The sequence below is a fragment of the Pseudomyrmex gracilis genome, unplaced genomic scaffold, assembly GCF_002006095.1.
Source record: "Pseudomyrmex gracilis isolate BER0280 unplaced genomic scaffold, ASM200609v1 scaffold_115, whole genome shotgun sequence".
Lineage (NCBI taxonomy): Eukaryota > Metazoa > Arthropoda > Insecta > Hymenoptera > Formicidae > Pseudomyrmex > Pseudomyrmex gracilis.
Genome location: NW_018020699.1, coordinates 276,355 through 289,412, shown reverse-complemented (window position 1 = coordinate 289,412; position 13,058 = coordinate 276,355). Strand labels below are relative to the sequence as shown.

The window sequence follows — 13,058 nt, the reverse complement described above, 5'->3', positions numbered from 1 at the left end:
ATATATATATATATATATATCAATACTTTTATTTCTTCATTATTTGCTCTCTACAAAACTTGGAATAAAAATATTAGAAAAAAATTAGTTATATGATCAAGTTATAGCAAATCAATTAACAAAAGTGTCAATATATGAATTCTATTATTTGTATAATCAGTGTTATTGACTATACTACTGTGTATCTATATTATCTCGATAAAATGGTATGTATACCTTACATATATTTCATTACGATCACAATACGCATGACATCCTATGCAAAAAAGTTTCTGGTCAAAATGGAGCAGAGACCTTGTACTATGGTAAGACACAAATCGACGGTATGTAGTGACAAGGAAAGGAGTAATTCTAGCTGCATAATCCTGACGGATCAACAAGTCCTCTGGCAATCAGTTCAGCTGTCGCGGCGTCACCTTGTTTACCGCCTGATTGTTGTCCTGCCGCAGTTTGTTGCTGGTGCGCGTCACTATTATGCGTGCGTATGTGAAACATGAATTCGGTCTTATCCGTGAAATCTACACGACACATTAAACAGAAATTTCTTTCGGATGTGTAAGATTGCGGAGGCGGTACAGATCCAGGAAAGTATGGAGCGGCATGTTGCGGCGGCGCGGCTGCTTCCGCAATGTGAGATCTGCAAATAATATAAAAATAAGTAGTTATACTTAAAAACATTAGATATTTAAGATAATTTCACAAAACTAGAGTGACAGACTAACCGAGTATGCAGTGTCCACTCTTCCCGAGAAGTGAGCACTCGTCCACACAGATCGCAAGCCCAACTCACTGGTTCTTCCTTCAACTTGTGAATAGTATCTTGACGAGATGGTTGTTGCTGTTGTTGCGCTTGCTGCTGTTGTTGTTGCTGCTGATCGGACCTTGGTGTGCTGGGTGCCGACAGAGGTGAAACGCCAGGTCGATGTCGAAGTTTGTTCATATGAATGACCAATTTGTCTCGACGCGCAAACGCTTTGCCTATAATACCCGATTGCATTCTTTGTTTATTTTTAGTTGCTTAAATTTTGTTATCGAATCGACAATTATAATTCTTGATTATATTTTCGTACTCACCGCACACTTCGCAGGAATATGGCTTCTCCCCGGTGTGTATACGCATGTGAATGACGAGTTTGTCTTTACGTGCGAGTCCTTTGCCGCAGACAGTACAGGCAAAAGCCTTCGTCGTGGGCTCACCTGTATTGGTTGCCTTCGAAACGGATCCCGGACGAATGCTCACGCTATTTGTCGTTCGTAGAGCCTGATTCACAGCCGGTCCTCTACTTGCAAACTGTTGTTCCGTTGCACCAGGAAATGCCGGCATCATGCTGCCGGGACGCATTGGGGAATAATCTGGCGACCTGTGTACGAGAAAAAGCACAATAACAATAATCAATATTTTTTAAATTAGTGTTTTCAATTGGTCTTTTAAATTTGTTACAAAATTGTTAATACAGAAAAGTAACCAATTGCGCGTTAGCTAAATAAAACTGTTGATATATTGAGAATGTTACAAAAAAAAGCACTTTTATCGATATTAAATCAATTCTTTTTCCCTTTCAAATTTAAAACTTCAAAAACTTGGAAGATGTTCCACGGAGAAACACAATGAGTATATATATGTTACAATTACTTATATAACGATCGCGATTCAAGAATATATTTTGCGCACCATGTTCCAATTGAACGTAGTACCCTGACGCCGTCATCGTAGCCGAGTCCATCATCTGGTAAGGTAAATGTAGGGTTCGGCGCTTGTGGGGCCACGGGTGGCCCGGGCCCCGCTAATCTCGCCTGAGCAGCCTGTTGGGCCACTATGTGCTGTTGCAGTGCCGTGTGTGCCGAAACGTGCGATTCCACGTAAGCCGAGCGTTGCTGTCCGTTTGACATCTTGTCCTTATCCGTGGCCTACATTCAAATCGTTTCATTTATCGCCGCGTTTGTTATAATATCACTATCTCTCACAATAAATATTACATGATAAATGTTAATTTGTAATTAACTTTGTGAAAATTTTCTATTTGGTTTTATATTTCATCCTTTTTTAATCTTTTTTTTTTTACATAAATTTACCATTCCACTCTCGGCAAAATATTAATTTATCTTGAGATTATGCGAGAACCAATACGTCTACTAATGTCTTTATTAAACATTATGGCGTCGAAGATTTGTCTTTCGTAAGAACTACGATCAAAATGGCTTTACGAAAAAGATCCCCATAGCCTGCGTGGATATAAAGCCAGAAATCCTTTTCAAAAAAATTATTTTATTATAATTATATATATATATATATATATATATATATATATATATATATAATTATAGTTATATGTACTACAAGTCTTTTCTCGGCTAATTCTCGTAGAGTTTATTTTTTAACACATTATCACAACTTTCTTTGCGAGATTTTCATTAATATATGAAACTGATTGTTTTAAATTAAAATTTTCTCCTCACGAAAAGATCCAGAAAAGCGCAAGTGCAGTATTATTCCCCTCCCGGTGACAGCGTACGCTATTGCCTCGTCAAGGTCTCTCGGCGAAGAGAACAACGAGAGAAAAGTTATCGCACGTTGAGGAGAAAACTTCGAGAAAATCAAATTATTGCAATCTTAGTTAAGACTGTACGTGATCTTTCTTTCATATTCATTTTTATTTATTCATTGTGAAAACTATCAGTACGAGAAAAATATCCGCATTAATTGTGTTAAAAAAGACAAATATCGTTTTTTTTTTTTTTTTGCATTTGAGATTCTTAATTGTGCGTTATGTGAAAAACACCAATCCAGACAATATATAAATGGTCGAAAAGCAAGAGAAGAGAGAGATGGGAGGAAGAAGAAGCCGTCGCGGCAAGTCGATCGTTCTCACAAAAGAGACAAGCACCCGTGTCTTTTTGAACGCGCTTACCGTACACCACTACTAGAATCCCTACGCTCGGCTTCAAAAAGATTGTTAGGCTCTGTGTGAGATTTAAAAAAAAAAAAACAAAAAAACTCAGAAACAAAACACAGCTTCGAGTAAATTTTTGAATCACACAGAATCGATTTTATGCAAGAAGAGAAAGAATTCAACAACTTTTGATTTTATGTGTGTGTGGAACGTACTTATTTTCGATTAAGAGAGATTGAGTTTCTTGAAACTACCAGACACAGTGTCCGAGACGATGGATGCAACAGTCAAACACTTCTCGTTAACGTAACGCACTAAAAAACGATCGTAATGCAAATGTTAATAAAAAAAAAAACACTGACACGTGCGCTCGCTTGTGCGAAATGCTCCGCGCGCTTTCGTGCTTTTCGTGCGGTGGTGCGTTCGCGAAGGAATCTCGCGGTTCAACGGGGAGCGAGAAGAGAGAGCCCACGTAGAGAGAGCTGGGAGCCGTCGTCGTCGCCGACGATTCCCGGCGCGGGAGGATGCAAGGACAAAGAGGCGAAAAAAGCGGCCAATGGCGCGCGCGGAGGGGATAACGCGAGACGGCTGGGGAGACGTTTCCCTCGCCGTCCGACTCCGCGAGAAGGAAAGAAAGAACTGGATGAAGGGAAAAGAGGAGCTGGTTTCTCCTACGATGGAGCTGGAATCAGAGACGCAGAGAAATGATGAGAAGTTTCCGAAACGTGTGTATGTGGAAGAGACGACGGGAAAGAGAGAGAGAAAAAGAGGAGAGAAATGAGAGAGAGAGATGAGCGAAGAAGTAAAAGACGGTGACACACACACACACACACGGACGCAGAGAACAAACACAAATGCCGATGATGCCGAGCGGAGGTTCCCCGTGGAATGCACTCCGCGACCGGAGCGCGGCGCGTTACGAGGTGCGACGAAGAAGAAGCGATCGGGACGGGCACGCTGCCGAAGACCACGATGAAACACGAATCGGGGGAAGAGAGAAGCGACGATGGGAGAGAGGGCGACGAAACGGGATGGTCCCCGCCGGCAGGCAGGGAAAGAACGGGAGGTGTGTGTTTACGTGTGTATATGCACGCGACGGACGCGATCGTGTGTATCACTCGCGCGCTACTACGAAGGGAATCGTAGGGGAAGGAGTAGGAAACCGGCAGATGGAACAAGAATCAGACAAAGAGGAAAAGAAGAGAGAGAGAGAGAAAAGAGGGAGGGCAAAGAAGGATCACGATCGAGTATAAACTGACGCACCAACGCGACGCATTGCGATATACTGGGTGGATATCCTCGGAATGCAAGCGCAAGTAGACAGCGCACTTGAAGGAAACAGAGATAGGAAGCAAAGAACGATATATACGCTTGGAGAGGCGCACAGGCGGCGGTATATAACCCTCCGTTTGTACAATTTGCTACTCACTAACTCCTCTTTTTCTCTTTCTCTCTCTCTCTCTCAGCGTGTATATACACACAAACTACCGGTGAGCAATACCGGATACTTGAGGAGGAGCATCTCTTGTATGCAGCAGCGGTGGTGGCGACGGCGTTCCGCGACCGGTGCGTCGGCCCGCTGACCTTGACACTGACATTGAGTGAGAAAGAGAGAGAGAAAGAGAAGAGGGAGGGAGGGAGGGACGGGGAGTGAAAGAGGCGGAGGGAGACAGACCTTGCGCACGCGTCCGCAACACGGGAGCGAGCCAAGAGAGAGAGACGCCAGAGGGACAACGAGGACGTCGCGCCGCCCTTCGACGAGCCGTCGCCGATATTCCGGGACGGTTGGCAACGAGAGAGAGAGAGAGAGAAAGAGAAAGAGAGAGTCACCCACGTAACGAGACTGTGTGGATTGTCGGGATATCCCAGGTTTTGAAACAGGTTTCTTCTCGGAGATGCACGCCAACTCATGTTGCACCTGTGCCTAGTACTGTGTGACGGATAGGCAAGAGAGAGAGAGAGAGAGAGAGAGAGAGAGACTGTGAGCGGGAGGATGAAGATCGAAAGAGAAAATGCGAGATTCGTTTAAGATACGAAAAGAGAAGGAAACAAAGCAACGGAGAAGAGACAGGCAGGATAGAATTTATATATTGTGTTCTGTAGAACTAAATCTTTCTTGAACATATAACGCACGAACGCACGTAGATTCCATTTTTACACGCAAAAGTATCAAATCTGTAATAAAAGATAAAATTAGAATATGGAAAAAAAATAATGATAATGCAAAATTAAACGTTACATATTATACAAATAAATATATTTGAGAAAAAAGGATGAAGAGTAATGTTAAAAAGAAGAAGTAAAACAGAAGAAAAAAAAAAACAAAACGAACAGAAAAGAACAGAAGAGAAGAACGGAGACATTACCTGATGGGAGCGAGAAGAAAACGGGCAGGTGGAAAAGAAATGGGGTAGGGGAAGCAGCAGACATGGAGGTGCATAGGGAGAGGAGAGCAGTCTCGAGACGGCGAAGAAAGGAGTTACGCTTACGCGACTTTCGCTTTCTATGCGCGCGACGCGCGGTTCGCGGTCGCGACGCCCCGATCAATAGACGCGACGTCGACCGTCGCACCACCTTCTCTCTCTCTCTCTTTCTCTTTCTCTCATCCTCTCTTTATCTATCCTTGCCTCTCTCGTCGGCGTCACCATTCGGCGTACGTGAGGGTGGAATTATTGAGATCGCGCGCCGCCGGGTGCAGCAGACACGGAAAGGGGAAACCAGCAGGGACCTGAGCACTTCGAGCTACCGATCAGCGACGCCCCTGCGCGCGTTTCCTCTTTTCCCCCGTGATCCCTCTTCGCCCCCCTCTCCCCGAGGAATCCGTGTTCCTTGCCCGAATGCCCTTGTCTTTCTCACTCGTCGTTCTTATTATCAGAAACACACAAAAAAAGAAGAAACATATATGCATGATACGATCTCGCAGTTGACTTAATGATGCCTCTAAATTGAATCTTTTTCATTCCATATGCAAGTTAATTAGTTCTATATATCTAGTTTTCATAACAAGTGCTCTACAACAGAAAACACAACGCCACACTAATTTTCACTAAATTATTAAAAAAAAAAAAAAGAATAAAGAAAAACATCAGAAATGTTGCGTAAAGTCTTCACATACATGATGCATAAAACGCAAAGCTGTATCGACATAAATTTCTTTAGCGTGTCGCAACGAATACTGCGGCGCATTATACGAGATCGCGAAAAAACTGTTTTTCATGGGGAATAACAATGAGAAAATGATTTAATTAATCGTAATAAAAAACTGCTCGAGTTTAAACCGAATTTTTTGAATATCTCGTTACTTTCGAACTGTGTCTCGTGATAGAAAAACATCTTATATTCGTAATTTTAATAGTAATTTTTAAATAATACTAATTATTAAGAGCAATTTTTGTATATCAAATAAAAACTGAAGTTTTTACATAAAAATATATGAGCAAAACAACAACACAAAGATGTTGTTAATAATAATTTTGTTGTAATATTATATATTAAACTGTTATTAAACTATTATATATTATTATATTAAACTGTTTCTCTAGTCTTAAATATTTGATGTAAAATATAGTGTAAAAATATAGGTGCTTTATATTGTAGTTCTTTCAATTGGTATATTAAAATCCAATACTCATATAACACTGAGTAAAAAAATTCTAGTACTTAGATAGTTATTACATTTGCTACATACAAGTTTATACACATGTATGTTCATATAATCCTTGTATACGTATACATAAAATGTAGTTACCTGAGTTCTGATTGATGCGATGTTCTTTAAACTGGTAGCATAATTTTTTAATACATTTTCTGTGGTTAAGCAGCTGATGCGAAATTCATAAAACATTTCTAATTTGTACATACATTTTTGACAAATATGTTTTGGCAAGTCGTCCTCTTTTGTTATCTGTAAAAAAACATCACATTTTTATTTGATCTTTATTAAAGCAAACCTAATAAAAACAACTATATATTTCTTTTTTTTTTATACATATAATTTTTTATAAACTATCAAACAAATTGCAAAATATTTGTAACAACCGTATATTTAGCTCGTCTCTGAATAATATTGTTTTACATGCTAGAAATTCTAAAATAATTTTATAAAATTTAAAGTTTTTTAAAACCTAGTCTCTGTTTTCTCTTAGCTATTTATTTGTTTACTTTGATATTATATTTATTGTACATATAATAAATTGTCATTTTAATCATTCTTTATTACAAAAAACATTTCAACACAGTGTAATATGTCATACATATATTTGTATACTTAGCAATTTAGCTTTTTTATTAAATAAACCACATCATGCACACATAGCTGTTACGTTTAAAATATTTATTTATGTAAAAACATTATCTTGATTACTTATTTTTATTAAAAAAAAATTAACTAGTTATACCTGATTGTATTTATTACAAATATACAATTTAACAAAGAAGAAACACCGACAGCTATATTCAAAAACAAAGAGTTATCATCAATAACAATTCTGAATTTTTTTACTTACCGCGATAGTGGGAATGCAAGATTGTATTTTGAACAGCAGCTGTCGTTGCTCAGCCTCTTTGTCGAAGATCTGCATCTGATGAGGACTTTTCAGAGAGCACAGTCTACAGAGCTCAGTAAAATTAAAATCCTCATTCATTGCCATTACTATTTCAGGATAGAAATGCAATACGCGCAAAGGCGAGTACAAAAACAAAATAGGTTATGAAGCCAATGCCGCACGATTCTTCACGCCAGAGCGAAACACAAAAAAATAACGGACGGAATAAAATCCAGAATTGAACTTGAAATATTATATTGCAAGCTTTCTGGAACTTCCAAACTACGAACTCGACGGCTATACGGAATTGCCGTTATGAAAACTAAGCTTTACGACCGGAAGAGATGAACGCCGCCATTTTTTTAGACCTGTCTGTCGCTGCTGTCGGTGGCTGTCGGCGACAAAGGAAACTGCACTGTGCTTGTTACACCGTCTGCACTCAACTTGAGTATTTAAATTTTTACGGGGGACTTTACCAGATTTAGGGTAAAAGACCCAATTAATGTCACCTGTCCAATTACTGTCACCCTAAGTTATTTTATTAAAAATATTAAATAAATCCTAAAAAGTTTTGCATGAAAGAAATCTAACATAGAATTTTAAGTGCAATTAATATAACAAAAAATCCAGCACACTCAACATTCTTTTCTCATTTCTTTCATTTTAGGGGTGACAGTAATAGCTCTCGAATCGTTTCTTTTTTAATTATTAAATTTATAAATAAAAATAGAGATTTTGAGAAGCGCGGTATTATTTTGTTTCTTATATTAGAGACATTGAATAATACCAGATAAGAAGAAAAACACATGTTTTTGATAAATAAATAGTAAAAACAATTCGCTAACGCCAGAGTTTATTATTCAGGTGACAGTAATTGGGTGTCTTCTACCCTAAAATGTTTTTGATTTGTACGTAGTTCGTACGATGATTGTTTTTAATAAACAGAAATGTTTCGGGTTTTTTTTGTGACAAAGTAAGTAATAAAAACATATTTTATTGCATAATATCTATTGAAAAGTAAGACGGAGAAAAATTACACACTAAAATATAATCAAATTACATCTCTGTAAAAATAAATTTAAATATAATTATTTTGTATCTATTTTAATTATTAGTGTACACTTCATTATAACTTAATATATCTAACACACTTAAAAAATACTACTTTTTACAATAAATCACACTTGATAAAATCGTCACACAATGGATAGATCTCATCACAAACTTTAGCGATCAAACAATAATAAAATATTTAATCTCATCAAAAAATAAAATACAATAATAATAAAATACAATAATAATATATATTTTACGTGACTTGGACGCACGAACATGTTATTTTTTAATAAGTACTCTTTGTTGGCGTATTTAGTCAGAGAATAAATATTGAACGCGCGTAAATGTTACTCTCGCCACACTTGTGTATCATAAATTCTATGCACGCGAACACTACATAAAAATTATTACACATGTTACAAATTACAATATGTTTCGATCGCTAAAGTCACATGTCAGTATGTTTTATGGAGTGTATTAGGTGTAACTTTCATCGCCGTCGGAATAACGACCATAATTTATAAACATAATTTACAAAAATCGGAATAGATCAAATTAACAAGATATTTTACAATTATAAGTATATAACTAGAAAAAAAACTACAAGATATAAAAGATATTAATTATATACAATCTTATCTTATACATGACAATATTTTACAGAGATACAATAATAATTTTCTTCTTCAATATATAACGTTACATAAATAATTTTTTTTATAAAACATTAAAATTATTAATTTTTTATATATAATATAGTATTGCGTATTTTTTTTTACCAGTATTTTCCTTTCAGGAAACGAGACTGATAGAAGGTACACTGTTGCGTTTAATTATTGGAATAGTATATCGTTCAAATTTTTTTTTATGGTGTACATTTTCAATGTTACCTAACCCGGACGAAGTATTGAAAAGAGAAGAAGCTCCGCTCTTTACAGAGCACGGGCCATATGTTTACGAGTGCGTTTATCATTTACTTGAATATTTTTATATATAGATATGTGTGATACTTCAAACAAATATTAATTGAACACTGCAGTGACTCGTAAAACGTTTGCTTTTACACAGATTTTTTTAGTATCTTGTCAACAAAAAAAATTTTGTCGAGATTTTTGTTGTAAGAATTATATTTATATTATCAATGAAAAGTGTAATAATTCCGAAACTTAATATATTCTTTTTTTATCTTTTAATAAAAGACTAAAATTTTTTTTTTTTTTTTTGTGGTAAAAATAATAAAATATATTTCATACTATTTATCGAATATTAAAATATTGTTGCGTTAGTCTTAATAATGAAGTCTTAATAATGAAGTCTTTTTTTATAATAGTTAGGTTCATACAAAGAGACATATATTGGAAATGGATGAAGTTAAAGATGAAATTAAATTTGTATTCAGGAAAAGATACAGTTTCAACAGAGAAAAGAGCATAAATGTGTCGAGGACGATGTTGTCACTGTACTGAATATAGGATACATGGGTACAATAAAAAATAATAATATGGTAAAAATAATAAAATCAAATAAGAATTAACTTACTTTTGTGAGCATTTTTAAAATAAACAGAACATAACATTTCACTGTGAACAAATCACTTCTGATTTTATCAAAAAGATATAAATTTTCTACAGTTGGCCGCGTTACCAGAAACTTTTACAAATCAGTTTGGCAATCTCATATCAAAAACTGTATCCAAATCCGAAGTCAATATTTATAAGAGAAAAGGCTAAGAATATAATCTTTGATGGATTGAGACTCATATGCAAATGCAAAGAAATATCCAGATTTAACTACGATTTGCGTATTTTTGCAAAACAGTAAACTACCGAATATGGTGAAAACCACGAAGGAAGGAGCATACTTGTTCAGCGTGTTTAATCACGTACTTTAATACTTTGACATTACACTAGTTTTACAGTTTGCTTATATATCGACTATTTATTGATTGCCAATATAGTTATTTTGATAGAAGTAGTTTTATTTAAATATTGCGGTCGATGTTATAGATAAACAATTCGGCCGAAGGACCTTTTACCGTAAATAGAGGCGTTAAAAATTTGTTACCGTCCTGGTAACATTACCAGTTTTCATGACCGTCGCGTGCAGGAAATATGGAATACCGAAGAGTGCAACGTTGTTTCCGGCAAAGAGTTCCTCACGTTTCCTCCGACATAGAAGAACACGTATCGCAAATATTTATTTTTTCTTCAGAAACTTGTCGGTAAGTTCATTTGGCAACAGCCATAACAATTTAACGTGAAAATAGAAGTGCGAGAATATTTTATTTCAAACGGACGATATAAAAAAGATTTATATAAAAAAGAGTAGATACGTATAATTCATTTTTGTTGCATGTATAAAAAATAAAAATTCCAGAAAGATGCTCCTCTGTTATAGTAACGAAGTTACAATAAAAGGACTGAAGAGACAAAGCGCTACAAGCTGTGTCTAAAAAGTTCTGCGATGATAACGAGTGTTACTGTTTAGAAGTTGAGACGAAAGTGAAATGTCATCCCACAAATGTTCAATCGAGCTAACTAAATGTCAGGTATTTGCACAAACATTCTCGCACGCTCTTGTATTGTCTTTTGTTAAACACAGATAGTGAAATAACTATATAATAGCTTTATCATACAATGTTTGTGATGTTTGGATCGAAAAAATTTAATTAGAACGGTCCGCTACTTTTTTTCTGAACCGCATTTTCCGCACGCTGATCCTGATTTACTAAATTACGCGCGAGGTTTACATCCCGAATGAGGAACGTCACTTTACTGATATATATAGTTATACATGAGATGACAGGGATGCCGATATTATAGGTCATAAAAGAGGGCAATTTGTTATATATAAAAGTCAACCAGCAACCTGTTGATTTGCTCGCGTACGTCAGCGAGGGTTACTTCCCGTTGCTGTGGACCGAAGAGGTAAAATTTTGAAATTGTAAAGAATTCCGAATAATCGGAATTGTTTTGAAAGTTTACCTAGAGAACTAATGCAATTAAATTATATTAGTTTTTTTTTTTGCCAAAATTTTTATATCTCGTCTTTAACATTAGCTTTGTACACATATACTTATTGTGGACATCTCCACTGAATGTCATAACGTTTGCGTATCAAATTCAGCGATTAATGTTTCTGCTCCACAATTTTTGCATTTAATTCCGCTAGTAATTGGAATTTACATTTAATAGTCGCGATAATATTTCTTTATGGCGGAGACAAGCGAGAAAAACATTTACGGTCACAATTCGATGACGCAAAATTCACTGATGTCACATCAATCAATGAATTATTTAGCGTTCAGACAACACACGCGCGCTAATTAATTGCGCTATTGAAAATTTCAGATGTACAAAGAATTGAGAGGTAGGCACTGTGATGTGTAGTAAAATACTATTTATTTGTCTTGCTTACCATAAAATTCGATTATATCTTCCACTGAGACCCACGTGCCGAATATTAACGCTAATACAGAGAATGTAACTAGGAAACAGTTTTTCCATAGTCGCCACTTAAAAGGTCCCAAGTGGTTCTCCCAGCACGAAACCGTCTCGACGACGGCTGGAATACTGATACCGAGGATAGAGAAAAATATTGCACCAACCAGAGAGATGAATGGGTCTAGCTTTGGTATCGCTACTGCCACAGCCACTAAAAAAAACAACAAAGAGACGCGTATCAATATCGTTATGTTTCTAACAATTGTGACACTTTACATTCTATATTGTATTCACATTAGAAGCGCGTAAATCTAAATTGTGTGTGATCACAAAAATTACTTATTTTCTATTGTATTAGGTCTACCGGAAAGTTCTGTCCGTTTTTTGGAATAAAACAAAATACAAATTTTTCTTAATTTTTCAAAAATGGGATATACAAATTGCCTTCACGCTGGCAAGATCATCATTAATAATAATGGCAATTATATTATTTAATCAAGTTTATTGACGGTAAGAAAAATTTGTATTTTGTTTTATTCCAAAAACGGACAGAACTTTCCGGTAGACCTAATATTATACAAGATATTCAATAAATAAAATGTCAAAAGAAATTAACAAGAGAGACACTTTGAAAACCGAGTTTGTTAATTTTATTTTAATATGCAAAAATTGCGAATCACAAATTCCGTCTCAATTGATTTATTATATCGAGCGAAATGAGACTGAGTCGTCGCAAAGCACGCAATTATTCGTTTATTTTTCACACTTACCTGTGAACATAACCATATTTATTCTCATCGTTGTCTCGCCGATAGTTGCGTACTTATGACTGAACCAGTGTTTCATGCCGTTCCACATGATCTCAAGCGGCACGAAATACTGCAGCCCGTAGGTAAACAGTACAGCCACAGCGATAAGAAGCTTTACCGTCTGACCCAGACTGAAACATTTGCCCTTCGTCAAATCTACAATCGTCTCATTTTTTGATAATAAATAATAATAATAATAATAATAATAATATTATTATTATTCTTATATATAATTATTATAAAATAATATATATAAAATAATATATTATAATATATAATTATTATAATATTAATATTATTATATAATAATAATAT

The 13,058-nt window shown here is 35.8% G+C and overlaps 2 protein-coding genes across 2 annotated transcripts in view; both read right to left on the bottom strand.

The window, feature by feature from the left end:
* Positions 1–40: 40 nt before the first annotated feature.
* Positions 41–7,816, bottom strand: LOC109856354 (early growth response protein 2). Its single transcript, XM_020431503.1, has 6 exons — positions 7,397–7,816; positions 6,640–6,795; positions 1,673–1,908; positions 1,075–1,361; positions 723–978; positions 41–637 (listed from the first exon to the last, which is right to left on the bottom strand). The coding sequence occupies exons 1-6, from the start codon at positions 7,538–7,540 to the stop codon at positions 352–354; spliced, it is 1,365 nt and encodes a 454-aa protein (XP_020287092.1). The 5' UTR covers positions 7,541–7,816; the 3' UTR covers positions 41–351.
* A 1,808-nt stretch (positions 7,817–9,624) lies between these two features.
* Positions 9,625–13,058, bottom strand: part of LOC109856334 (proton-coupled amino acid transporter-like protein pathetic) — a 10,133-nt gene continuing 6,699 nt past the window's right edge. Inside the window, exons 7-8 of the mRNA XM_020431473.1 lie at positions 12,705–12,874; positions 9,625–12,145 (exon numbers count right to left, since the gene is read on the bottom strand). Of these exons, the coding sequence (XP_020287062.1) occupies positions 11,892–12,145; positions 12,705–12,874 (424 nt within the window). The 3' untranslated portion in view covers positions 9,625–11,891. The remainder of the gene's footprint in view (positions 12,146–12,704; positions 12,875–13,058) is intronic.

Coding starts and splice junctions, on each gene's coding strand:
- LOC109856354 (XM_020431503.1), bottom strand. CDS start 7,540: ATGGCAATGAATGAGGATTTTAATTTTACTGAGCTCTGTAGACTGTGC. Junction 6,796..7,396: donor CTTGCATTCCCACTATCGCG/GTAAGTAAAAAA, acceptor GTTTTTTTACAG/ATAACAAAAGAGGACGACTT. Junction 1,909..6,639: donor TCGCATCAATCAGAACTCAG/GTAACTACATTT, acceptor ATTTGAATGTAG/GCCACGGATAAGGACAAGAT.